At 39.8% G+C, this 27,049-nt stretch overlaps 1 protein-coding gene across 5 annotated transcripts in view; it reads left to right on the top strand.

Annotated features, from left to right (window-relative positions):
* LOC131030760 (pentatricopeptide repeat-containing protein MRL1, chloroplastic) overlaps nt 1-27,049 on the top strand; it is a 268,461-nt gene that overhangs the window by 104,335 nt on the left and 137,077 nt on the right. For all 5 annotated transcript variants that reach the window (XM_059221492.1, XM_057961675.2, XM_057961676.2 and 2 more), the window contains one exon: nt 3,804-3,944. In XM_059221492.1, coding sequence (XP_059077475.1) covers nt 3,804-3,944 — 141 coding nt within the window. The remainder of the gene's footprint in view (nt 1-3,803; nt 3,945-27,049) is intronic.

The following is a 27,049-nucleotide window of genomic DNA, read 5'->3' on the forward strand; positions in this document are numbered from 1 at the left end:
AATGATCTCATAATGGCTGCCTTTGAAATCATACCCGATGCAGATCTCATTCAAATCTGCATCTTACTACTTATTCATACCAACTGCATAAGATAATCTTCTTTTTCATATGATCTTCTTGTGATGATACCATTCCCCTTCCTGAAATTGACTAATTTGATTGGTTTTATATATTCCCCAAACTGAAAGGTTAGCATCCTTTGGTAGCAATGAGACACTACCCTTCATTATCGCACTTCTTCATGATTATTAATTACATTAATAACAAATGCTAGCTGCTGTATACAGATCACACCTTTTCATTATCATGCTAATTGCTTAAGCCTTCTTACTAAATCAATATCTTTAATCAATATTAGTAATTTTCTTCTTATTGTGTTGTAATTGACTTTGAGTAATGTTGATAGCAATCTCCTTAATTAATATTTTAATCAATCATCAGATAGTCACTAACCCCTAACGGAGATGTGTGGTTGTGTCGGAAACTTCTTACATATAATTCCATCCATTGTTAAGACGATTCAGATTGGAGTAATCCAAGTTGTTGTTCGTTAAGGGAGACCACGTAGTTTACATATCCATCAATATTAGTCGTCATTAATCATTTCTATATTCAATTCATTGTGTCTTCTTGTAGCATACGGTAGTCGCTGTCCATAATGTTAGGGATGTCGATCACTTCATACTCCACGTGGATTACCTTTGCTGAGGTAGTCTCCTTTAATATAAAAATATGAGTCGTCATCCCAGGTTGAGGAAGTCGGCAACTTCATTATTATCTTTCAGAAGTAAATCGTATTCTTCCAAATGATCAATCGCTGCCATAACATGATTATAATAATACTTCATGAGTCGTCGTTTTCTTCTTATTGATTTGTTACATTAGGGTGATCCCTGTCGGCTATATTAGTTGTTGCCTTAACCAGGTTGATTCCTTAACCTTTCAATATTAGTAGTTCTTCAAGCATTAGACATTGTTCTATAATCTATTATTCAAATCGTTGTCATTAAGTACTCAGTCATCGTACTACTAATCACTAGCTGTCTTGGTAAAGTCCCACCATACTTGGAATACCCATTATGAATTATTGCACACAACATATTCTTCCTATTCTTTCATTATTTCTTCTGTATTCCTTTATCATCTTTTCTTATCCTTGCTTAATTAGGTCTTCCATTTGCTATCTACAAGCATAGTTATCTTTCCTTATACGATCACCTATATTCTTCAATGTACTTCGTTGTATGGGATTTGAATACTAATATCATTTATAAAGATAATACAAGGAGCTTTCTTAATATTAACAATATTGGACAGAGTCTTGTTCGGGGACATCACAAAATATTAACTCATGTTGTTGCTTAGAGAAAATGAAAATGAAAAATAACTAGCAACCCTTCTTCTCAAGATCCAACATCTTTTTATAACTTTTTCGTTTCTTTTGGAAAAAATGCTTTTTTTATTTTTTGTTGTTTTTCTGAAAATGTTTTTTTCTTTTTTCATTGATTTTTCCAAAAAAATGTTTTTTGTTGTTTTTTTGAAAAAGCATTTTTCCTTAAAATAATATAAAGTACCTTTATGATCACTTTTCATCACCACGAGCCCAGTGACACTTCATACCACACACTTGAAACATCTTTTTTAAATAATGAAATGTCAGTTGTCAATTAAAATACTGAAATGGAACATTTTGACAACTTAATTATTTAAATTATTTTCCCTTTTCCAATGCCAATTACCTTACGAGAAATGTCTGGAAAATAAGTTAATGTCTAAACAATTGCCAACGTGCAAGAAAGGGACATTAAACATCTCTAATACTAATCATAGCATTAACTAGAGATTCTTAGAGTGTTGTACAATTATAAAAAAGGCGTGCAGGGTTTTGAATATTTGTGTAGTGTGCCATATGGTTTCTAGGTAGCTGCTCCATTATTTAGAGGGTTTTTGGCAACGTTTGTCTCAACAATATCAGTTGATTTTCTGCTATTTGTTTTCCCTATAGCCAATCATATGAATTTGGTAATTATTAATTGATTCATACTATTTTATTGAGAGCATTCTTGACTTTTGCTTCGGTTTATATGCTAATTGAAATATTTCACAAAGGAGTTGCTGTTATAGTAATAAAAAATATCGGTAAATTTCTATATTTGTGTTATTTCAGCTATTTGTAATAAACTAGGTGGTTCTCCCCTAATCTATAATAAAATTATAAGTATAGATGGCTGCCACCAAAACATAGTTATAAATTTCATTTCTAATGTGGCATTCTTTTTAGATTTATGTTGCTTGCCACCAAAAATAGTGTCTCAAATCACTGTATGCTCTCACCTTACTCACATCGAGATCTTGGTGATAAAAAAGTATGAGAGTTTATGCATTTAATCAAATATTTTTAAATATTCAAAAAGATCTAGTTCAGGACATTACAGTTTATAAGAAAACTTTGACAAAGAAATTTCAGACTAATGCAAGTTTTTGCACAAAAAAAAAGAGTATAAAATTTGTATGTTCATAGCAAACAATTGCAATATTTCAAAAACTGAATAACCATTCATTTCCTAGTGAAAATCACCCTTTGATAGCAGTCGTTTTTCTATCAATCAACCTTTGACAGAAAACAATCAGCCCTTAACAGCTTAACAGCAAATCACATATGGGCTTCAACCAGGGAAATGCAGCAAAACAGATTGAAGAAAAATTCTTCTTTTTCTGATAAAAAGTAGACCACTGTTCATCCATATCTAATAACTATTCATCTATAGTATATACGAGTACTATTACTTTGTATGCCATTGTCATCTGTACTGCAATTTGTCTCCTTGGGCAGCAGGTTTGACAACAGATTTCTCCACCTTTTGACAGTTATTTCCTTTCAGGATAGTGATTTGATGGTGATTAGACAAACCTGTTTTGATAGCAATCCTTCTTTCCCTTCAATCTTCTTCTCAATCAGCATACCCTCTCCAAGGGCTTCCTCTCTCTTGATCAGCATACCTTTCCTACAGATTCCTGAAGGTGATGTTGAGTTTGAGAGAATTGAAAGGCACTCACATAAATGAGTGTGGTTACAGTACAAAGATCTAAATACTGATATGTCATTTGATCTGAATTTGAATCACTCAAGGGCTGTGTCTTCAAGAAAGAATGTAAAGTTAGAGACGCTAAAACAAAGATATCAGGCACCACATTCAGTGTAGACAACCCTTTATTCATAATGGATTTTGTTTGGAGCATAATAATCCATTTGTCTTGTAGCTGCTTCATATTAAAGAAGTCAGCCATAAGAACTTCTACAGACACTATTTTTCTTTCAACATGAAATGGGGTTTGGATTTCTCTATCCATCGGGTTTAATATTTCGTCGAAGACTCTATAAACATAAAAGTTTGTTTTATAGATCTTCTAAATGTATCATAGATGTATTTTCCTCCTCAAAATGTTGATTTTAATCATTCATGCTCTAATATTTAAGATGCTTTGTTCCTTTTATGCTACTTTGAGTACAGCAATTTCCTTGTTATGTTTTGCAAAGAGACACGAGATGAGATTTGGTTAGCTTTTCCCCAGCCGGACATTGCCAGTGTTTTAATTGAAAACATACAAAACTAATTTTAATGCATTGTTGTAGGCATCCAAAATTGTAACTGTGAATTAAGTATATGGGCATGTGAAATAATTTTTTATGTGGACCTTATTTTGGTGGTTTTCTTTCTTATAAAATTTAAATGAGCGCTACTTGTTTTTCCCTCAAAAGATGTTGAACTCAGAATTTTTGTTCTCAAATTTGTTTCTGCAGGTATTCTATAGTGCCCTGATAGATGCTGCTGGGCATGCTGGTGATATACATTTTGGCTTGAAAATTCTTAACGACGCAATAAATCAGGGATTAATGCCAGGAAATGTTATGTACAGCTCATTGATGGGTGCCTGTAGCAATGTAAGATGTGAATCTTGTATTGTCAAATACAGCTGTGTTGAAATGTGATTTTTATGATGTGTAGTGTATGTGTTTTTTGTGTAGTTATATATCTATAATATTAGGAAAACAGTATTTTTGTATCTTAAGAACTAAAATATTTATGGTGCATTCATAAAGAGAGTGATTCAAGTTTAAATCCCCACATAACGATAAGGTGGTTTGTAATGTCCCACAATATAAGCTGCAAATCTGAGTTTGTTTTTTCTTTGTCTTCTGAATTGTTACTGATTAATATATATTAATAACTTCCAAACATAACTAGTTACCCCAAAAAGCTGATTAATTGGAAATGTTAGAAATAATTGCAAAAAACCACAAACACCACTTGCAATGATAATTTCCAGATTTTATTGCAGGTCTGAAATTACAAGTTTTACTGAATATAAGAGCAACCTAGTACAGGAAATTGTATTACATATCAGTTTAAACATACCCAAACAGGTGCCCTTTGTTAGTATGCTGTAAATACCTCTGTAACAGCCAACTGTAGGTCTGCAAATGGAGGAGACAGCCAACTAGGTGACTCAGAAATTAAGTTGCAGCATCTTGAAACTTGCATTTCCCAACCAGCAAATGGTCCCAACCAGGAACTCTGACCTCAACGCCTATAAAGAGCAGAAATGATCCTTTCAAAAGTAGGCATTTGGTCCTTGAAATCCCACAACCCTCAAGGTGAGCTGTACGGCTTCCTTGTGAACTGAGTTTGCTGATATTGATCTCATACAACCCTGAAAACTGTCAAAATTTCTGCCTTCTCCATTGTCACTGAGAAATCTTGCAAACCAATGCTGGAAAATAGTGGGAATGACCCCTCCAAGCTCCAAAATGATGCCAAATTGGGTGGCTAGACCAGCAAGCAGCTCACTCAGAAAATAACTCCAAAATGTTTACCAAACCTTAAAAACCTTGTCCAATCTGCCTCTTCTTCTTGTCAATGATGAAACAAGCTGTGTCCAGCACTAAACAGCAAGGATTACTTCTTGTCCTTGCTCCAAAAAAGCCAACTAAGGGGTCGGCCTTTCAAGCAAGCACCTCGCTCAGCCACAACCAGCAAAATGTCTTCAAAAATGATTTTCCTTTGATGCTCCAATGCATAGTTGAAAAACTCGGACTCGGCAACCCCAAATTTTTTAAAAAACTCGGGACTCGCCAAAAGTTGGGGAAAAACTTGGCAATAACTGGACAAATTTATCGAACATTTGAAAATATATAATTTCTTAAAATATTTTTAAAAAACACATTTATACAAAAAAAACCAATAATATTAATTTCAAGTTTTGTATAAATGAAAATTATAAATCATAAATACATACATATCAAAGTTCAAGCTAAATATAAGTTTAAAAAAAAATTAGTAATCACGTTTTTACATAATCTAAGGTCAAACAATTAATAATCACTAACATTTTATTAAAAGGATAAAGTCAATGAACTTTCAAAACCTCAACCGGTAATTTAAAAATATAATTATCTTTTTTCTATTAAAAAAAATTACTCTTGATTATTAAATTAATGGTTAAATTTTTTTTTTTAATAATCGCCACAACTACCATCTCATATTTTAAAATGGCGATAAGTTAGTCCTGAAAAATCCTAACAAACTGCGATCCATACATGGCACATGACTGTTAGGAATGGAATTCGATCCATTAGTTCAGTTAGTGTAAAAAATTTGGCCTCGTGCGTCGGGGAAGAAGAAAAATCTCAAGTCAAGAATCTGCCCTTGTGCTTCGGAAATGATGGCAGCATTATTATGTTTTTAGCGCTGATTTTTTCTGCAAGACTCAACGATTTTTTGGTGATTTTTTAGGGTTTATTTCGCACCGAGTTTTTACAAAAAATGTTGCCGAGTTTATCCGCGAGTGACTTGTGGCCAACTAGGGCTCGCGAGTCTATTAAAAATGCACAGAGTTTTTTATCACTGCTCCAATGAGATCCCTGAAGTAGAATCTCTCTACACACCCTGAGATGATGAAAGATCCTCACTCTAATTTGACCCAAAATTTTTAGATTTGATTGCTTGACATTTTGTCAAACATTTGGCATGAAGAGTGTTTCAGTTCTGATTTCTGAGTGTATGAATATTTTCTGATGTTTGTTTGAAAGTTCCTCAATGCCAATATGTAAACTAATGCAAAAAATGATAAACAAGTGACTGCATAAGCACATATCAAGTATACCACTCCCAAATTCGCCTTTAATTGATGTAAAATAGGTCTGATTACAACTTATAACATATCTGATATGAAAGTTTCAGAATGTTACAGAAGTTACAAACTTAATCCAAATTAAAGATTTGGGTTCACAGACCATACTCACAGACCCGGAATGATCAACCAAGGTTAGTGCAAGTGTACGTTGAAGAAGCGGATAGTTTCAGAAGAGTTAATCAAAGTTATCTTCTCATCATCATCACATTGAAAGAGATATGACATTCCTTGATTAAGCAAGTGCCAGAGAGGGTGGCATCCCAGTCACTGTTCCTCCAGTCAGATAGGTCCACATTAGTGTGTCCAGATTCAATGTACCTGACTCACTTGTGATGGCACAAACTTCGAGGTGCCTAACACTGTTTCCTATTGGTTCACGAGCATTGAATGTAATTTTATCATTGGCTAAAGGAGTTTGTTATAACAAACCCTAATTAGGGTTTCCATCTTGTAATCCTAGCCATTGATTGTAAATCAATCAAAGCCATTGAAATGTAAAGAGCTCTCTATATAAAGCTCCGACTCTTCATTTGTAGGGGTTAATAGTTAGTTAATAGAGGTTAGAATAGCTAATGATCAATAGTGAATAGAATAACAATTAGAGTAGATTAGGAAGAGAAGGCAAGAAATTGTTGCCTTGATTGTAAATGAACTCCATTTTCATTGAAGATATGGTGAAATATGTCGTTTCTTTGCAATATGCATGGTTTCTCGTTGAATCTTCATTTTAGATGATAGATAATTAGATTGAATGAAGTTACTGAATGCACTCGCGTGGAATCCGCCTAGTCCATACCACTAGCCTCTTACTGACTCGAGTTGTTACGCATCTATTTTTCATGCATTAACTTGAATGGTGATCAGTGTCTGATGGTGTAATGATTTGAACATCTTCAGAACTACCCTAGAAGATCGCACTGAGCTAGTGTTGAATTGTTCAGTTTGATAGTGAGACCTAGCCCAGTAGGACTCCACCTAGTCGTTCATCTATCTTCTCGCATTCTAGGTCTTAGAGTAGACTTTCTTAGCCCTTCACCTTTTGCTATTTCTTTAGTCTTCCTAGTGATTAGATTGGAGTCAAGTTCCAGCTAATTAAACGCTCAGGCAATCGAATGTAAGCCCCCTTGTGATTCCAGCATAATCACATCATACCACAAGAGCTTATCCACACGCAGAGACCCTACATACAAGAACCTTGGAGTTATTTCGATTGATCCTTAGGCAAATCTTCAGCATTCGGATAACTTTGTTCAAGAGAGGATAAGATACCTTGGTATTTTATTCTGTGTTCGCATGTGCATGAAAAACACATCAACAACTACCCAAGTAGCTATCCCACTAAAGTCGCTTGTTCGCACATATAGACCTTGGAATCAACAGTGATTTTTTAGGAGAGGATAGAATACCTTTGGGTATCTTATTCTAATGTTTGGTAGATGACAAAACATACACCAACACTATCCCGCAGTCATGACATGACGAAGTGAACCTTGAGGTTGTCCCCTTTGATCATCTAAACAACATTAGGGATTCCCTATACAAGAAAGGATAGGATACTCAATAAATTCTATTATGCGTTGACTGGAGAGAGTTGGTAATCCGACTTTAGCCACGTCAACAAAATTGTTGCTAGGAGGGCCAAGTTGGAAAGAATTGGTTCCTTCTCTCTCGAGAGTTTCGAAAGAATTTTAAGATCTACACCTAATCGAGAAAGATTTGCTGGATTTCGATTTTACAGGCGTAGGCAATATTGCAGGGTTGCAGACCCAGACGAACCGAGTTCTTCAAACCAACAGTTTGCTGTCCCAGTGGGTGCTGTTTACACAACCCTAACAAATACCGCCTAAACAACCCCTTTAGTTCCACCTATTCAGCCACAGATGGCTCAACAACAACCCGCTCCAAATGGTGCGACTTGGTTGGTTGACAACCCGTCGCCATTGGTTTTCACCGACTACCATGACATGCCCAAAAGCCCAGATAAGTTCTGTTCAATATTCCATGTAAATCATTTAAACAAAACAACAAAAGAGCATATAGAAATATTTGAGGATGCATTATGTAATAGGCGGATTGAGTATGTTGATGTTGCATGTAGACTTTTCCCTTATTCCTTAGGAGAAGATGTGTTTTATTGGTTTATCCACCTACCGACATCATCCATTGACTCTTGGGAAAAGTTGAAAACAACATTCACCGGAAAATAAAGCATCCCCATCACACCCACAGAGCTGTATAAACAGTTCGTAGAGGTTAAGAGGGAGGGGCATGAGCCAATCAACTCCTTTAATAATAGATTTCACAAAGCCTATACCCGATTGCAGGATTCTTATGTGGTTAGTGATGCTTCCGCAAGGGAAATTTACTATTCAGCCCTGGATTATCTCACAACAATGTTTGTTTGACAGTCTCATCTTGCACTGACCACGTTGGCAGAATCATATGCTAAGGCCACGGAGATTAGTAAAGGTCTAGGCCAAAATGTTGCACGACCCCTGCTTCAACTAGGTCCACCCGCTATGCCTCACCAAGTTTATGAGGTCAACGAAGCTCTTGCACACCATATGCCATGCTATCTCAAGTTCCTCAACCTGCATACCAACCCCCAACACCTGCAAACTAATTGGTGCTCCATCTTGTACCACCTATATCTCAAGTCCCTCCCAATCAGCTTGTTTATCTGCAAAACACCGCAACATCTACCAGGACACAAGAGGAAAAGGATGAGATGTGGGAGTTGACCGACCAAATGAGGAAGCTTTCTGTTGAAGTCACTTACCCGCGCAATCAGAACAATCAGCTACAGAATGCACAGAGAAATCAGCACCAAGGCCAACACCAAAATCAATAACAAAACTAGAATTACCAAAGGCCAAATAGGACATGGAACACCCGCCCTAACAATGGTGGAGTTCCTACACCACTAGACAACCCACCAACCTCTGAAAACAAACCAACGGACAAGGTATTCCTAACAGAGGACGCTTTATCCAACTGGTGCAGGCTGTATAACACCAATCAACACTCAGAATTCCAGTGTGATGAATTTCAAGTGGCAACCAACATATTTCAGAGGGAAGTTGAAAATACAGAATCTCAGTCAACACCTCCCTCCACTGGATATGACATAGTTCCTTCGCCTAGGTATGATACAGCCTTGGTTTTGGAAAGTTATATCCCTCCTTTCTTCTTCCCTAATCAAGAAGAAAATGAAGTGGTTGATGCTAGCCAGCTTGTAGATGTGAATGCAATCCAATAGTACCAATGCGACAACTGGGGGTACTATAACAATAATAATCAGAACATCAACAGTGGCCCGTATGCCACATCCACAGCTCCAAAGGACATTCAAGTCCCTCCAGACCAAAATGCAAATAATAACCCAGGTTACCCACGGGCGCCACAACAATATGTGAACCAAGGTCCACCCCAGAAAGCCCTAGCTCCCCCTAGAGCACCCATTTTCCCAAATCAGCAACTTGATGCCCCAAACCAGAATACAGTCGCCCAATCACCTCAAGTAGAACAAGCTTCCAATAAGTCGGAAATCAATAGGCTGGGCCAATTGGTGACCGAAGAGTTCACGAAGGTCAAATTAGGATGTCGCTGGCTGAGCTAATGAAGGTTTTTGAGGTAAGAGAAGCAGTGCTGGGCAGCCTTAGGGAAGGTCCATAGGTCCAAGCAAAGAAAGGAGATGGGAATTCAGGACAAAGAGCTCCAGTCGAGCAACTTGTGAAAAATAATAACAAAGTTAGGGATAGTAAATGCCAGAGGTGCAACAATGAATCATGTGGCACAAATGGAGTCTCCCGTCAATGAGCCCATAATGAATGGTTTCGATGTTAGAGACCTAGGGAAAGCTCAAGTAAGGCTGTGACAAAAAATGATATAACCTCGATAGAGCCTACCATTAATTTGTTTACGGAAAAGTTGAAACCCCCACCTTTCCTACTAACGCTTAGAATCTTTGGTAAAAACCTACACAACTGTTTGATAGATTCAAGGGCTTCGGCTAATGTCATTCCCTTATCCATCTACAATGCTGTAGTCTTAACCCCCACCAAGACCAACAAAAAAGTAACACAGTCAGACAAAACTGAGGTGAATGTTGTGGGTGGATTAAACCACATCCATATGCAATTAATCGCAGATCCACACATCCAAATGTACATTGACATCCAAGTGGTGGACATTCCTGGGGCATATGGTATGCTGCTAAGAAGAGATTGGACCCGAGTCCTCAATGGATGGCTACATTCAAGTTTTACCCTCATGTGGCTACCTTGGAGTGGTGTGGCAAACCAAATCTGAATTAAGTCTGAACCTAGGCTTAAGCTGATGATCACGGAGTATAATCAGGCCAACGAGACTCTGTTTTTAGATTTCGATTTGGGAACCTACAGACCTGATATGGGTTTGACCTATGAAGTTCTGCTGGTTCAATGTTTAGAACCAGTTCCAAATTTAGAAAAATCACAGAAGATACTGAAGTGTAAAAGGAACATGATGATGTTTCATCATCAACAGAGGAGAACGAGCTGTTTGGCAACTTTAGAGATTTTTCTGCAAATGTGCAGAACAAACACAATAGTTGGGTCGCATAGTTTTCGTTGAGGACCTACTTCTGCCTAATTGGTGCAGAGTTCACAACGCTGCACATTCTGAAATCACATGCTCACTGTGCAGGGCATGATTTAAATCTAGTGCAGAAGAAGCACCCAAATGTACTAAAATCTCAGGTGCCAGAACAAGAACCTGCTAATCCACCAGTATGTCCAAAAAAAGCATTTCCCTAGCACAAAAATGATGAAGCGCACAAGTTGGATGCTTATACCTGCATTGTGCCAGATTCAAATCAGGCTTAAACACTAAGGTTTGATGGTTCAAAGTCCAAGCGAGGAGTCGGGGCAGGAATAGAATTGATAACTACCAATGGTGAAACTTATCTGGTCGCCTACAGATTGCAATTTCATTACACCGACAATGTAGCGGAATATGAATCTTTGGTTCATGGATTGGTATTAGCTATCCACAAGGGAGCACAAATATTGTACTGCTTTGGAGAGTCAGAAGTGGTGGTCAGGTAGGTTAGAAAGCAGTAGTACACTTGTCATGACAAGAGATTAAATGGCTACCGCAACTGCGTGTGGGATATAATTAAGAGTTTTGATGCTTTCAACATTAAGACCATCCTCAGATCACGGAATCAAGTTTCTGATTCCCTGGCCTAGGCTGCGAGCTCATTGGAACCATTGGCAATGCAGAGTTTAAAAAAGTTCACTGTTGAGTTAACTTCGGTCCCCTCCATCCTAGACAACATCACCAATTTTCAGGTGTTTGATGATGACAGGCATATACTAGATTTCATCACAAGTTCAGATTTGTTTGCTGCACAAATTATTGATGAGGAAGAGCCTGAAGAAGTGAAAATTGATGTTGAAGGTGTCTTGAACCTCAAGACAAACACTATTCCTCGAGGCATGGTACAGTTGGAAAGAATCTTTGACTGGGATCAGCTGAAGTCTCACAAGGAATTCTAGTAAGGAGATTATACAGAAACAATTGCTAGGTCTGATATAAATGCAGAATTCAATATGGATGAAAATATACAACAATGTTTGATATATATTGAATAAACGTGCTGGGAAAATTTCTGCTTAATCCTTAATAGAAATAAGGATTGAAATGGTGTATAATGATGGTATTGCTGTTTTAGATAATGATAGTTTTAAGCATGCAATGTACTTAGCCTTGTCTGATAATTAATCTGTTTGTTATATATGATAATTATGAAGATATAAACAGTGGATATGCTGTTTTTGATATGAATATGATTTGTTTGCATTAAAGTGTTGCCTTCTCTGTTATGGATTGTAATCCTTATGCAACCAATTCTTGACTCGAGGTCAGTTGCTTAGATTGAGCTATCCAATAGGATATATACAAAAAGGAGATAAAACATAAATCGATCACTACCTTTTGAGAATGAAACCATTCTCAATATATAGCTTGCAAACCCAAGAGTGGTGTCCCTTTGATCAAAGAGGCATATCTCTTCATGACTATGTTTTATCTTAGCTAATCACATCCTTCTCTAACTAATCCCTTCATTATGTACATCAGTTGTCTTGTTGTTGTCTTGTTGACATATATACAAATTGCACCTTCTTATCAACCAATCACTTACCCTCCAGAATGCGTCTTCCTAACACTTATTAACATCATATCTGCTGACCATAATATTGGATATCTTATCCTTTCTAATCAACAATTGACTAATCATATGAATATCAAATAAATGATTTGTCTTTAATCACTGACAAACTAGTAGTATTGATAACCTTGTATTAATCTTCAATTAGTCTTTAATGTATATCAAATCGATAATTTGATATACAAGTCGATATGTTTTGACTATAACATTTGAACATTGGTCATAACTTGGCTTGTTATCAAGGATGTCTAATTATCACAATGCCTTCCTTAGATTGATAACCTCAATTGTGATCTTGTTACATTGATTCGGTTTCATATAATTAGTCGATAGTTTGAATATCATTGTGACCTTATCAATATAACCTTAGTCTCTGACTAGGTTAACTGTTGTTTTTTTTTGGCAAAGGTGGCAAGCCACTAATATATTAATATAAGATATAGGTTGACTAGATTGACTAGGTTAACTGTTGTTCCCTCATTAATCTTCATATTAATCATAGATCTATAAGTGATCAGTCTATATCATATAGTTCCTTCTGATAATAAGTATTTAAACTTATTTAATCGTTTATCAATTTAGCTGTCTCCACTTCCAGAATGGGGGCATTACATATTGGTTCATTGACGACTTTGAAACATATGTTTGTGAGTCAAACATGGCTAGACTCATCTTATTCAAAAAAGCTTGAAGGAGAGAGGGTTGCAAGCATAGTTTTCGACAACCTTTTTGCACAAAGAAGTATATAGATTTTGAAGGTAACTTCAAAACTTCGATTTTTTTTTACTTGGTAACACCTCCTTATATCTCCAACCTCCCGCACGTCCACATTGGTGGGCCCAACTAGGCATGAACGCCTGTTTCCAAGCGGGGTTTTGAACCTTGGTTGCACCATTAACAATCCAACCACTTAACCATCACACCATAGGATGATCCCCAAATTTAAATTCAAATTGCAAATATGTATATATATGTATATATATACATATATGTATATGTTATACATATATGTATATGTATATACATATATATCCCTGTCTATCAAGCAGAGAACTCTAATCAAGGGTTGTGACACGTACAATATATATATATATATTTGTATGTATGTATGTATATGTACATATATATGTGTATGTATGTATATTTATATGTATATGTATATGTACATATACATATGTACATGTATATGTATATACATATATACATGTATGTCAGAGCCCTTGGTTAGAGTTCTCTGCTTGGTAGATAGGGATCAAATCTCAATGGGGTATATTTATGAAGCCATGGATAGGGCCAAGGAGTTTATAAAAAAATATTATAAGGGCCACCTTGTTCTCATTTTTGAATTTTCAAAAATGTGACAACCCCTACAAATTTTTGCTCAAAATGTGTCATTTTTGTCTCTAAGGCACATTTTACGAGGTGCAAGACTTATATTTGATAGGGTCAAATCATCAATGGATGTCTTTGCCATTGTTGTCCAAGTTTTGCTTAGTTTTTGCCTTCATTTTGGTCACTTTCTATGCAATTTCGGGTTTCAGAGCAGTCATTGCAAGTTGGGGAACTTTTAGATGTCATTGCAAGTAAACTCATTGCAAGTAAAAGCATTTACTTGTAATCAGGCTTGCACAAGTTGGTTCATTGTTACAAGACAAGTGGGGGTTTTATGTCCATCATTGCAAGTGTAAAGGTATATGATTACATTGCAAGTAAATGAGTTTTACTTGCAATCGGGTCCTAGGGACCCGATTACAAGTCATCTTTTTGTTATTATTTTAAAATTGAAGAAGCTTGTTCACTTGCAATCGGGTCCCTAGTGTTGAGACATGGACCAGCTAGGACTCGAACCTAGGACCTTCCATACGCTGCTGGAGTGCTCTACCACTGAGCTACTGGCCCCTCTTGGACCAATCCATCGTCGGTCCGGGTGTGGCTTATTTCCAACACCAACACCCACCGTTAAGCCACACCTCTCGTGTGCTTGGGGTTCCTAGCCTGGACCTGGCTCTGATACCATGTTGAGACATGGACCAGCTAGGACTCAAACCTAGGACCTTCCATACGTTGCTGGAGTGCTCTACCACTAAGCTATTGGCCCCTCTTGGACCAGTCCATCGTCGGTCCGGGTGTGGCTTATTTCCAACACCAACACCTTGGACCCGATTACAAGTATATGTTATGGCATCACAAGTATGCGTTCATGCATTGCATCTATCAGTCGGGTCATTCCTCTTCCGCTGTAAATCTTCAATTACAAAAAGACTTGTAGTCGGGTATCAAAGAACCGACTACAAGCAACGTATTGTTGCAAATTGGGTTCAATCTTCTAAATTGCAAGTGCTCATAGCTCACTTTTTCACTTGCATACCCCACTAAAGTGAAATATTGTCTTCAGAATCGGGTTTTGTTGTTGCAATTACAAGTGCAAATATGCGAACATACTCAGGTCTTATAGACCCGACCACAAGTATGCTTTGGTATCCTTTTTCACATGTGCTTTGAATCGGATCATAAAAAGTAGGTTGCAAGATGTATTTTCAAGCAAAGATTGTCACATTTGAAGATGCGTCTTTCATACATATCATATGCATATCTTTCCTCCTTTGAATTCGTATTGCAAAGATGAACAATCAAGTTTCATACGTTTGGAAAACTCACATCTACTTGTAGTCAGGTCCCCAAGACCCGACTACAAGTAAAACACATTGTTTTACACCTTACACATACTCACAATCGGGTCTCCTAGAACCGACTGCAAGTACCCAAAATGGTCTTTCACTTGGTTTGACAAACTCATACTTCTTGCAGTCATTTTCCCCCATTTCAAAATTCTTTCCACAAGGTCATTTCACGCATTTCCCATTTGCACTGGGTCTCAAGCTTCCATTTACATGCATGCATCATTATTTGCCTCCAAACTTCACTTTTTCACTTGCAGTCAGCCTCCTAAAACCCGAAATTGGTCTAAAATGCAGTTAAAAACACTTGAAAATGAGTGAGTCTCTAGGATCCAATTACAAGTGCAAACTTGTATTTTTACATTGCACATATGATGTTGCATGTTTGTTCTCCACAATTGCAAGTTAATGCTCTTGCTTTTCCACACTTGCAGTCAGCTTTCCAAGACCCGAAATTAAGCTTTGATCTCACTTTTGCTGCCCCTTTGTCTCATCCATGTCAGTCTTGTTTGCACACGGCTTACCACATCAATAAATTAAGGCATGGGCCTTATTTTACAAGTAGATTCCAAGATTGGAGGATGATACAAAGAAAGAACAACAACATGACGAAGCCACACAAAGAGATGGATAAGTGATATGAATGATTGAGAGCATAGAATGCTTTCAAGATAGAGATAAGCTTCTTACTTCAGCATAGCAAAGAACTCCCCTCCTGAAAAGCCAGTACTACCCCAAGCCGTGATAAGGTTGAATTTTGTTGGCCAAGGACACAAAGATCATTAAGGATGCAAATTCTGGTTCCGGTTCGAGATGTCTTCACTAATCCTGAATACTTTAAGTGTCAACATCTTGTAGCAACATGAAGACCTTCTAGACAGAGGATGATGTAGTTAGAGTCGTGTCTTCGGACACATAGAATAGTTTCAATTGTGTATTTGTAATTTTGTTTTGACAAATTACATGTAATTGTAATTGCAAGTGTCACTTTCACTTGCATTTTTGTAAAATGTAATTACATGTAAAGCAACTACAAGTTGAGTTAAATTAGGACTGTAGTTGGAATAAGTCATGGTGGTTGAGAGAATTTTTCAAGTTAGTTGGGATCCTCCCACCTTTTTCTCAAGTCTTCTCTCCTATAAATACTTGAGGGGGTCTATTGTAATTGATATCTTTTGGCAATACAACAAGACTCTGTCAGTTTGTTTGTGCACTCTAAGACTTTGAGCTTATTTGTAAATCAGATTGTAGTCAATTAAAAGAAGCAAATTGCTTTCGAACTTTGTGTTGATTCAAGGTGTTATGTGATGACATTTTCTGGAGATTGATTGTGAGTTTTGAGGTATTATACAAGAGGGATTCAAGCTCAACTTGCAGACTTTGAGCTGCTTATTGTGTTTGGAGTTTTAGATTGGTTTTCATATTTGATACTGCAGACTTTAAGCTGCTTGTCATGTTTGAAACTATTGTAGAAATCTCAAGCAAAGGGGGTAACTTGCAAACTTTGTGCTGCTTTTATTTTCTATGTTTGTGCATAAGAGGTGCATCATGTAGTTAGACTTTGAGCTGTTACATACTGCGCTTGGTTACTAGAAAATTATCTAAAAAGGTTGATAGGAGAGTATATAGTTGAAGACTTTGAGCTTTCTTTCTGTTTTCCCGTCCCGGAGAAGCAACAGAGGACTTTGTGCCTTTATGGAAATTTTGCTTCTTTATTTAGTTTACTTCATTAACCATTTGTGCTTTTAGCTGTGATTCTTTTTTGAAAGAAGAGAAAAGAATGTGTCTTTTTTGAAAAAAGAGAACAAGACAAAGTTTTACCTAGATTGAGGATAGTTTTATAGTTAAGAGTTTATTTCTGAATTGTTAAAGTAGAAAGCATACGGGGAGCACTCCCTTTGAAATTAGGAGAGTATATCTCACACACTGTGGCTGAAACCACAATTTTGCACATTCCCCAGGTGTACAAAATTTTAAACCAACAGTTTTTGGCGACTATGCTGGGGACACGAACGCATTCGAAAGCCTCACGCTTTCGTTTGAAGTCTAGTGTCTTGTTGTTTTCAGAATAAATTTTCTTGCGTTTCTGTTGAACAAGAGATTTGAAATATTTTGTTAATTCTATCTTAGAATCTCTGATATAAATTTGTTGAATCATTACATAGCAAATTGGCTCATTCGAGTGACCAATAGTTTTTGGCAACTCTGCTAGGGATACGATACACATCCAAAGGCCTCATGCTTTTGGTTGAAGTATACCTGTATCCTATTCATTGTAATTTCTGTTTTTGTAATTTCTCAAGCTTTCACTAAGGACATGTAAAATGGCTAGTCAAGGTCCTTGAGGGAATGCTTTTGGTCCGTTGAATTTGACTCCGCCATTACATGCTCTTCCTGATGGTTTGAGGAAGAACTTTCCCAAGTTCTTTGGAGATGGAAGACAACATCTCGATGAGCACATTGCTGTGTTCTATAGTGCATGTGGTGTGCTTGGTGTGGAACATGAGGATGTTTCAGTGAGGTTATTCATTGAGACATTACAAGGTGCTGCTGCAGATTGGTTCTATCACTTCGTGCCAAAGACCATCACAAACTGGGCTATTCTTAGAACAAAGTTTGAAGAGAGGTTCAAGCCTGTAGAAGATTCATGCATTGTTAGCACAGTTGACTCAAATGAAAAAGGAGTCACATGAACCCATGCGAATTCAACAAGTTGTCTAACAGAATTCCAACTGTTTCTAAGCCCATTGCTGAAAATTTGAAGTGCTTCTTCATCAATGCACTCAAGTGCCTGAGGTGAGTTTCTTGTTGAGAAGGGCAGTTTTGAGAGATCTCGCAACAACGCAAACCTTAGCAGTTGAGGTTGAAGATGATCTTATCCTTGTGGGTCCAAAGAAATCTCCTCTTTGGGATCATGGTCTACCAAGAGAATAGATTGTAGAGGTTGGCTAATGAGTTGCTTGCCCTCAAAAAGCAAATAGCTCAAGGTGTATTCTCTTACCCTTATGAAGAAGACATTCCAATGAGGCCATATCCAAATATTGCTCCTAGTTATGTAGCTAGAAATCAGGACAAGCTTCTTTTATCACCAGAAGGGCTTGTTCTTGAGGCACTGCCAACAAATGTAGCAATGGAGGATTCTGAATTTGAACAAAGTGATCTTGCTGGTGTCTTCCAAGAAGAGGAGGAAGTAGACAAAGCTGGCGATTCTCAAATCTGGTTTATGAAGTTCTAGAAAGCTGTTGAACAAAAAGAAAAGACCATATTGGATACAATGAGGAATATACAACAAGAGGTTGAAGGCCACTTTTCCAAGGTGCTGATAAGGAGGACAATCACGTCATGGGATGTGAAAAGATGGTTTATGAAGATAAAAATGAGGTTTTTGTAGTTTGGTTGGATGAATTGCCCTCTTTTGTGGAGAAAGATGAAGAAAACCTACTCAAAGCATTATCAACAACAATTTTAGAGCATAAAGATAATTCTATTTTGGAGTTTGGAGAGTTGGATAAGAGTTGTCATGAAGCAAAGTTCAGCTCTCCTATTAAAACTGAGCAAAGAAGGTATTGAAGAGGATTCGTTTTGGGATGAGATGGAAGTTTTCTGTTGAAGCTTTGATGCCAAACTAGTATCCCATAAGTTAGAAGATCATGAGTAGCTTGAGAAAGATGAAAATCAAGAGTCTATTTTCCAAGGTGGAGGTTTTGATATTTTTTCAAGTCCTCAAGAAAGTTCTTCTAAGGTTGAAATAGAACGTGTTGTGCATAAGAGATTGTTGTGCGTGTCACACACCCATCCCCGTCTTGGATAGGGACCCCTAGTTTGTGCCTTTCTGTCCTTGCGGAAGAGGAAGGGGATATGAAGGGTCAAGTGCCGCTAAAACCAAATTCGGCCTCTAGGGCCATATTGCAAACTTCAAACTCCCCAATTCTCGCAAAGTCGCCTAAATGTGAAGAAAGAGTTAAAACCCTGCAAAGATGTTGAAATGCCGATTTTTGCCAAATGGGGGTTAAAAGTTAAAAATATCAAAACTTTAAAAAAGGTCACAAACCCTTGAAATTCGCCAACAATGGATAAATTGCGAAAGTTTTCAAAAGTCTCTATTTCGCCGAAGTTCGCATTAAGGGCGAAATTTAATAAAAGTTTGCAAAGAGATGTTATACCCCCCGAAGTTCGTGATGTATGGAAAAGGAAAATCACGAAAGTTTTTAAGGTTTGCAAACTAGCCCAAAATCCCGAAATTCGCATACAACAGAGAAAAATGTCAAAGTTTTATAAAGTTTGCGTAAGTGTCAAAATTGTCGAAGTTTGAACTAAGGCGAAATCGCGAGTTTTAAAGTTGAAAAAGAGACCTCAAATGCCGAAGTTCGGCATCCATAAGGAAATCGCGAAAAGGTTAAATCCTTGCAAAAGACTCTATTTCGCCGAAGTTTGCATAAAGTCTAAAATCGTCTAAGTTTTAACCAAGTAAGTCACGGAGTTTAAGTTTGAAAAAGATCCGAAAGTCCTGAAGTTTGGCAACAGCGTGATTTATGATAAAGCCTAAAACGCCAAACTCTGACCAAAAGCAAAGTAAATTGCGAAGGAGTATGAAGGCTTGCAGAGATGCAAAACCCCATTTTCGGCAGCTCCATAGTTAAAGCTTTGCAAAAACTCTCAAAACCCGAAGTTCGCAACCTACAGGAAAATCGCGAAAAAGGTTAAAGGTTTGCGAAATGGTGCATTTTGCTGAAGTTTGATAAGTGAGGAAAATCGCGAAATATAAACCCTGCGAAAAGCTTTAAACACCCTATTTTCGGCGACATAGTAAAATGAAGAGGTTTGAAGGTTTGTTGAAGGAGAGCAAATCGCCCAAGTTCGACGCTTAAGGGTCAAATGCAGAAGTTAAAAGTCTGAAGAACCATCCAAAACCCCCATATTTGCTGATTTTCGGGAGATAAAGGAAAACTTTTAAAAATAGAAAGGCGTTAAGTTACTAAGTTTGCAAAAACGCGTCTTGAGCCGAAGTTTGGCAAATAGAAGCAAAAGGTAAAATCGTTGAAACCAAGTTCGCAAAGTGGCTTTTAGCCCAAAAATGCCAATGCAGAAAGGGGCGTTAAACATAGATATTTTCAAAACCAACTTGTAGGCCAAAATTGAACAATAGGGCAAAATCACTTTTTCGCGAGTTAGCCAAGAAGCTTTAGTGGATTTAGATCGCCCAAACACCATCAAGACCAAGGATCAGATTTCACATTCGAAGAGAAAACAGCATTTCAAGATACATCTCACAAAGAACTTCTCGGGCTAGACGACGTTAAAATTTAATATTTGTTAAGTTAAATTATTCAATTTTTCCAATTGATTTATTAAAATGAAATTGATCGTTTGCAGGTCGCAGGACGTCATTGTAGAAAACCAAGAGCCAGGCATTGAAAGCTTGAAAAGAAAAGGATGTAGGAACATGTTGCAAGAGCGTGAGATCTGAAGCAGGAGCCAGGCATTGGGAAGCGTGCCACTGGACGACAAGCTGAAGTTCACCACCAAAGACCGAAGAACACTCCGGATACTAAAAAACATGCGTTCTCAGGAAAAGCACATAGTTGGATTTAATTCCAGAAGTTCAGTTTCTGTAAACTGAAACTGTTTTATTGAAAAAACTGCCTATGGGTCCCGCGCAAGATATTTTTGTGGACAGTTATGTCCAACTATCAGATAGACTCAAAATAATGCCAAAACAGTTGTAGGTAGTTGAAATTATGGTTGGTTGGATAATTGAGAATTGATTGGGCATAGGTTAAAGCTGCCAGCTTCTGGAAGGCAGATCAGAACCCTTGGATGCAGTCCATCCTAGCCTTTGATTCAATATTGTAAATTCTATAAAAGGCAGAGGCCTTTCTTTTGTAAAGGGTTAGAGATTTTTGTTAGATAGTCAGACAGTTGGTTAGAATTTTGTAGTTAGATTTTAGAAGTTAGAATAGATTAGATTTTAAGTATAGCGTAGAGATGCTGCAGAAATTGTTGTAATGGCAGCTGAAGCAAATATATGAACATTGAAATATGGTGTTTGTTGTCTTTGTTTTAGTCTGTTTGCATGGTTTCTTTCAGCTGGTTAGTTTTAGAGTGCAGGGATTTTAATGGTGAAGTGTGGAGGGGTATTTGGTGCATTTTTGGTTCATACCATTGGGGGCCTGCTGATTGTAGGTCACCGTGCATGGTTAGTCTGAACCCAAACCGTGCTTAGTTCAACTGCAGGTGTTCGTCTTAGGCTGCGCTAGAATTGGGTGCCTAAAACGAGTGTCTCCGGTCTGAAAATCCTTCATCCCTTGGAGCTTGCACCATTTTTGTCTAGTTGTGAGGGTATCTTTGGCGAAACAAGAACTGGTTTATCCAAATCTGTCTACCCACTACATCAGCTGTTATCATCGTTGTCCTTAGGCTTCCTGAACCCTTCCCTTTTGATTTTATTTTGTAGTCTGAGAATCGCAGCAGACTAGCTTGTTGCAAATCGTAAGTCCCCTTGTGCTCCCAGCAAATCCCATCGACCGTTGAGCTATCCTGCAGTCAAGACTTGACAATCGAAACCTTGAGGTCGTCCCCATTGATCAAATTGAAATAGCATTAGGGATTTCCTTATCTCAAGAGAGGATAGGATACTCGACGAGTACATTCTATTCTGCGTTGGCCGGATGAAGTCGCAAGTTCAGCGATTTTAGACACGTCAACAGAGATCTACCCCAGAACTTGATGAAGATCATTTCATGAGTACTATAGAAGAGTTTTGTTCAAGTCTTGTTGACAGATGTTTGTGAACAGCATACAGAGGAATGCAATGCAGGCATGTTTTCATCTGGATCACATGAGGAAACTCATTCTTTTCAGCATAAGGTTATGGTCAAAGAAGCAACTGATCAAGGTGAAATCAATAAGAAGAATTCAGTTTTTGTACGATCAAGAGGATGTCCAATTAGACATCTTGCTTGGTTGGAAGCCAATGGGAGTCGAGGATAGAAGTTTCACTTGTTCCTGAGCATGTAGATACACTTGAGGAAGAGGCTAAACATGCATTTTCAGCTGAGTAGGAGCAATTTAAATTCCTGAACTCATTATGGAGCAGCAGTACATATGATTTATTTGAAGAAGAATGTGAATGTGTGAATTTCTTCCAATGGTTGCTCTATCAAGTCTTGCTGTCATTACTCATTTTCTATCAGTTCGTGGTCATCAACAATTGTTTACCTCACTAGGTAAACAGGAAGAATGCAGAAATCGAACAGCAATGTACAATGCAAATATAAAAGAAGTACCAGAATAAGCTTTCCATTAATGTCAAAGGATGTTCATATTATATCCGTCGTCAACATTACATGTCCTCCAACATCCGGAGGTGGTACAATATATGACTGCCGAAGGGGTGCGACACAACCGTCGCGACTCCAACTACCTACCCGTCGGCTAACTAACTGACCGCCGTAACACATTATTACCGACGACAACATAAACATAACAACATAACATAATGATTATTCCCGACAACATCATCCCCCCCAAGAAAAGAAGTCGACTCCGACGACTTAATACAAATTAGAGATGAACGGCAGGAACTACTGACCCCAGTCAGGCCCGGATCTTATACACTTGCTGCGTCCTCACCTGAAAACCCTTTTCTACTACCATCCGATGCTCAAGTGCGGATTTCACCAATATTGCTTCCTTTGCCATCACAGTTCTCCTGGGCCTAACCCAAACTTGTCTGCAAAACACGTTTTTCAGTCTCAGCGTCCACCAACTGCTACTCAAATGATTCTGTCTCCCTAGCCAATTTGTCCTCGATAGCCACCCGTGCTGCTCTCTCGGCATCCAACTCTTGGGTACGCTGAACTAAGTCTCACGCGACTATTGCCTCCAACCTGGTGGTCAGCTCCTCCCGAGCCCTCTGTGCATCCACCACGGCAACCTCACGTCCAACCGAGACATACTCCGAGTTCCTCAAAGCGTACCAGTCATGCCTGGAGGTGGCCACAATCCGCTGGCACAAATGCTAGGAGACACCACCTCAAATCCTCCATCACACTCCCCAAAGGCTAAAAACTGAATTGAATAACTCCCTGGTGTCATACAACTGCGCGGACCTGCAATGCCTTCCCTCAAACTCTGTTTGTTCCCAACCTCCAAATCCGTCTCCCTCTACGGCTTATGGCTTCCCCGCCAATGCTTAGCTGCTGGCTTCTTTCTCACAAGACGGATAACCACAACACTTCCCGTGGTCTTCTGTGGCTCAAAATAAACTGGGGGTCTGGGGGCAACGCCCCCAGCGGGGTCGAGGGGCAGCGCCCCCGCGGGGTCTGGGGCAGCGCCCCAGCGGGGTAGGCCGTGCGGTGCATGGTCGGTGTTGTGCGGTGTGCGGTGTCTTCTTTCTATCCTCCGTGTGCGGCGTGTTGTTCCTTTTTTCCTTTGCTCGACGTGGCGGCTTCTCCTCTCCTCGGCGTTCGTTTTTTTCTTCCTTTGCGCGGCGTGGCGTGGTGTTTTGTTCATCGGCTGCTGTGCGGTGTTTATATTCCCGCGGCCTTCGGTGGCTTCCACCGCACGGTGGTCTCACCGCATGATGGTGCCACCGTCGGTGGGTCCACCGCACGGTGGTCCCACCATCGGTGGTGCCACCGCACGGTGGGTCCACCGCACGGTGGTGCCATCTGCTGTGTCCACCGTACGGTGGCCACTTTTTCTTTCTTTCTTTCCTTTTTTTTTTTAAAATTTTTTTTTTGACCGTACGGTCGCCTGTCATACGACCGTACGTTTTTTTTTCTTTTCCCCATCTCCTAATTTAGATGTCTTAGAGAGTCGTCTGCTCGGGTCCCGTGTCTCTAGGATTGCCCTTCATCCTTCTCGGTTTTCCTCGCTTGAGAGTCTCTTGTTTTGGTCCTATACCTGGCGAGTCGCCTGCCCGGCCTCTCAAGTCCCCTTCCATCCTCTCGGGTCCCCCTCCGGACTCCCGGGTGTCCTTCCGGCCTCTTAGGTCCCCTATGCGCTTCTCGTGGTAGGGTTTCAATTTGAACCTATTGGTGGCAAGTTTATTTTCCATGGCCATCCGAAGACCTGGAACCACAAATTCTACAGGGACCATGGTCTCCTTCCCGTACATAAGAAGAAGAAGAAGAATAATAAATATTTTGAAGACTGCGGTCTTCCACACAAGGTTCCAATCATTGCCAACACTCTTCGAATTATCTATGTCGCTAGGGTTTGGGGTGTCTCCCTTCCAATATTCTTTGTATTCCGGCAGGTACACCTCTGTTGGTTGCTCTGGTTCCTCTACTTCGAGCCTGTAGCTTTGGAATATTTCGTAATCTTCCATCTGCCAGTGGAAGAGCCCGTTAAGTGAGCATCTCTCATCTTCAGAACATCCCTCCAATTCAAGCACCCCTTCACTGTTCGGCTCCATCGCGTTCTTGCCCTTACTTTCATCGGGACCCCCTTCCCCTTTATTAGAGTCCTCCGAGTCGGAAGAGGCGAGCTCTTCGCCGACATTTTGGGTGTGTAGGTCAATGGTATATTTCCGCCCTCCCTTCTCCATGGAAAGTGTATTTTTCTTCCAGTTGTGGTTTACCCTCGCATTGATCAACCACGCTCTCCCCAGGATGGCGTCATAGCCTTTCTTCTTCGAGGGAATAACCACGAAATCTAACAAGAATGGTTGTGTACCAATTGTCACTTGCTGGGCCATCAACAGGCCGAGTGGCTTAATGCCGTGTTGGTTCGCTCCCACCAGGTTGAATGTGGGTGGCCACAGGGTGGGCTTCCCCAGCCGCTTCCATGTTTCTTCTGGTAGTACATTCACCCCAAATCCACCATCCACAATGGTGTCCTTCAGAATGGTCCCACGGATACCCATTTCTACCACAGCTGGGTGTCTACCACTGCTCACAGCTAGTAACATCGGGTCAGTCGAAGGGCTGACGGAAACCTCCACCTGTGGTGTACTCTTCGTAGCGGTGGCGGGAACCCCTACCTGTGGTGCACTCGACCATGCGGTGCTTTGCACATTGGTGAGGATGGCAGTCTTCAATTGTGGCATAGAGTCTAGAAGGTCTTTTACCTTTATCGGCACCTCTATCTGCAAGATTTGCTCAATGATGTTATTTTCCGCTTCCGTACGGAATGATGTACTCGCCACCTCCTTGTCCCGTCGTTCGGTCGTCATCTCACGTTCAATATTGGCCTTTGCCTCCTGTAATCTCTCCTTCTCCGTACGGGGGTCGGGATAAGTGGCTTTTTTCGTCTGGGCACGGGTGATCGCCAGTACTTCTTTCTCACCAGTCTTCTCAGCCTTCTCAATGTTGAGGAGATTAACCCCTGCGTGCGGGCAATTTGCATCCTCATGGTCACCTGGCCCACACCAACGGCAGAGGTGCTGAGGAGTGGCTTCCTTCGTGCAATCACGGGCGAAGTGCCCCCACTGATTACAGGCCCTACATTGGATAATTGGCCGGCCCTTGGCGTCATACTGGAGACGGCTTCCGTTATTGTTCGTATTGTTATTATTACCTCTTCCTCGCCTATTGTTTCGATAGTCGCCAGACGAGGCGTTGTTGCTCGCAGGCTGGGACGTGTCGGCTGACGCAAATGGTTCTGTAAAGAGAACCTGTTGGTTACGGGTCCTCATATTGTACGGAGACTCCTTGGTAAGGTGTCCGGCAATCTGGCAAATATCGCAAAATGCTTTTTTCGGACAAGACCCCTTGGTGTGTCCGTCGGTACGGCAGTCCGTGCACCATAACTCCCCTTCGTCGCCCTTGCTTGTGCTTCCTTTGGTTGTCTTTATCTCTCTCATCATTCGCTCCATATCTTTCTGGAGAGCCCGTACCTTCCGATTAGAGTTGTCATCACTGCTATCACTTTTGTCAGAAGAGGAATCATCCTCCGACGAGGATTTATTTTTCTTCTTCTTGGACGTCTTCTGTTCACTTTCTAAATCCATTGCCCTGTTATAGGCGTCGGAATATGAAGAAGGAGGTACTATCTTCATTTTTCGTCTAAGGGATTTCTTTAGACCTTCCACGAACCACTGTTTTTTCAGTCCATCTGCTGGCTGGTTCTCCATCTTTCCTAGCAGCTCTTTGAGCCGCCGGCTGTAAGTTCGAACAGTCTCGTCCTTTCTCTGTTTCGTGCCGTAGATTTCGGCTACGATCTCATTATCGTCTCTTAGGAGACGAAACTCTGCTTGAAATTCCTTCTTCAAGTCTGCCCATGTGCTAATCTTAGCCTTATCCGTATCCGAAAACCAGTCGATGGCTACGCCCCTCAGGGTTGCGGGAAACTGTGTTACCCAGTCGTCCTCATCGGTAACACCATTCGCTCCCCAAATTGTTTCACATGTGCGACAGTAGCGGACAGGGTCTTCTTTCCCATCCTCATGGAACTTTGGAAGTTTTTGTTTTTGTGCCATACCTTGCCTTTTTACTACTGGTGGCTGTTGTCCTACTCCGGATGGGTTAGATCCTATAAGGGGTGCTTGACCGCCGTGCCCCGGTGTCCCTCCGACACTCCTGGCAGCCCCGGTGTCTTCTCCCTCTTCTGCCTCCTCCCCACTCCTTGGAGTTTTCCTAGCCTCTGGTGTGTGTGGCAAGTCCCTCAAATCCCTCAACTGAGTTTTGGTACACTCTATCCTACGGCGGGTTTCTGCAAGTAACTCCTCCCGACTCCGTGGGTGGCCGCTGGCCTCACCGTCCCCTTCGGAGGGTTCCTCCTCTCTTCACTTATACCTCTGTCGCCTTTCCGCTTGCTGTTCAAGGATCAAGGCACGTTGGGCTACTGCATGTTCATCTATATATTGTTGCTTATTTTTGTCTTTATTCAGTGTATTGGGCATTAATTCCCAGACCGCTTTCTATATACTTAATGACATAAAAAGTAGAACACTTTTATTCATTCATAATGTGGAAGACAAGTTTATGCCAACAAAATGACATAATTATTACAATA

Source organism: Cryptomeria japonica, chromosome 5, assembly GCF_030272615.1.
Source record: "Cryptomeria japonica chromosome 5, Sugi_1.0, whole genome shotgun sequence".
NCBI lineage: Eukaryota > Viridiplantae > Streptophyta > Pinopsida > Cupressales > Cupressaceae > Cryptomeria > Cryptomeria japonica.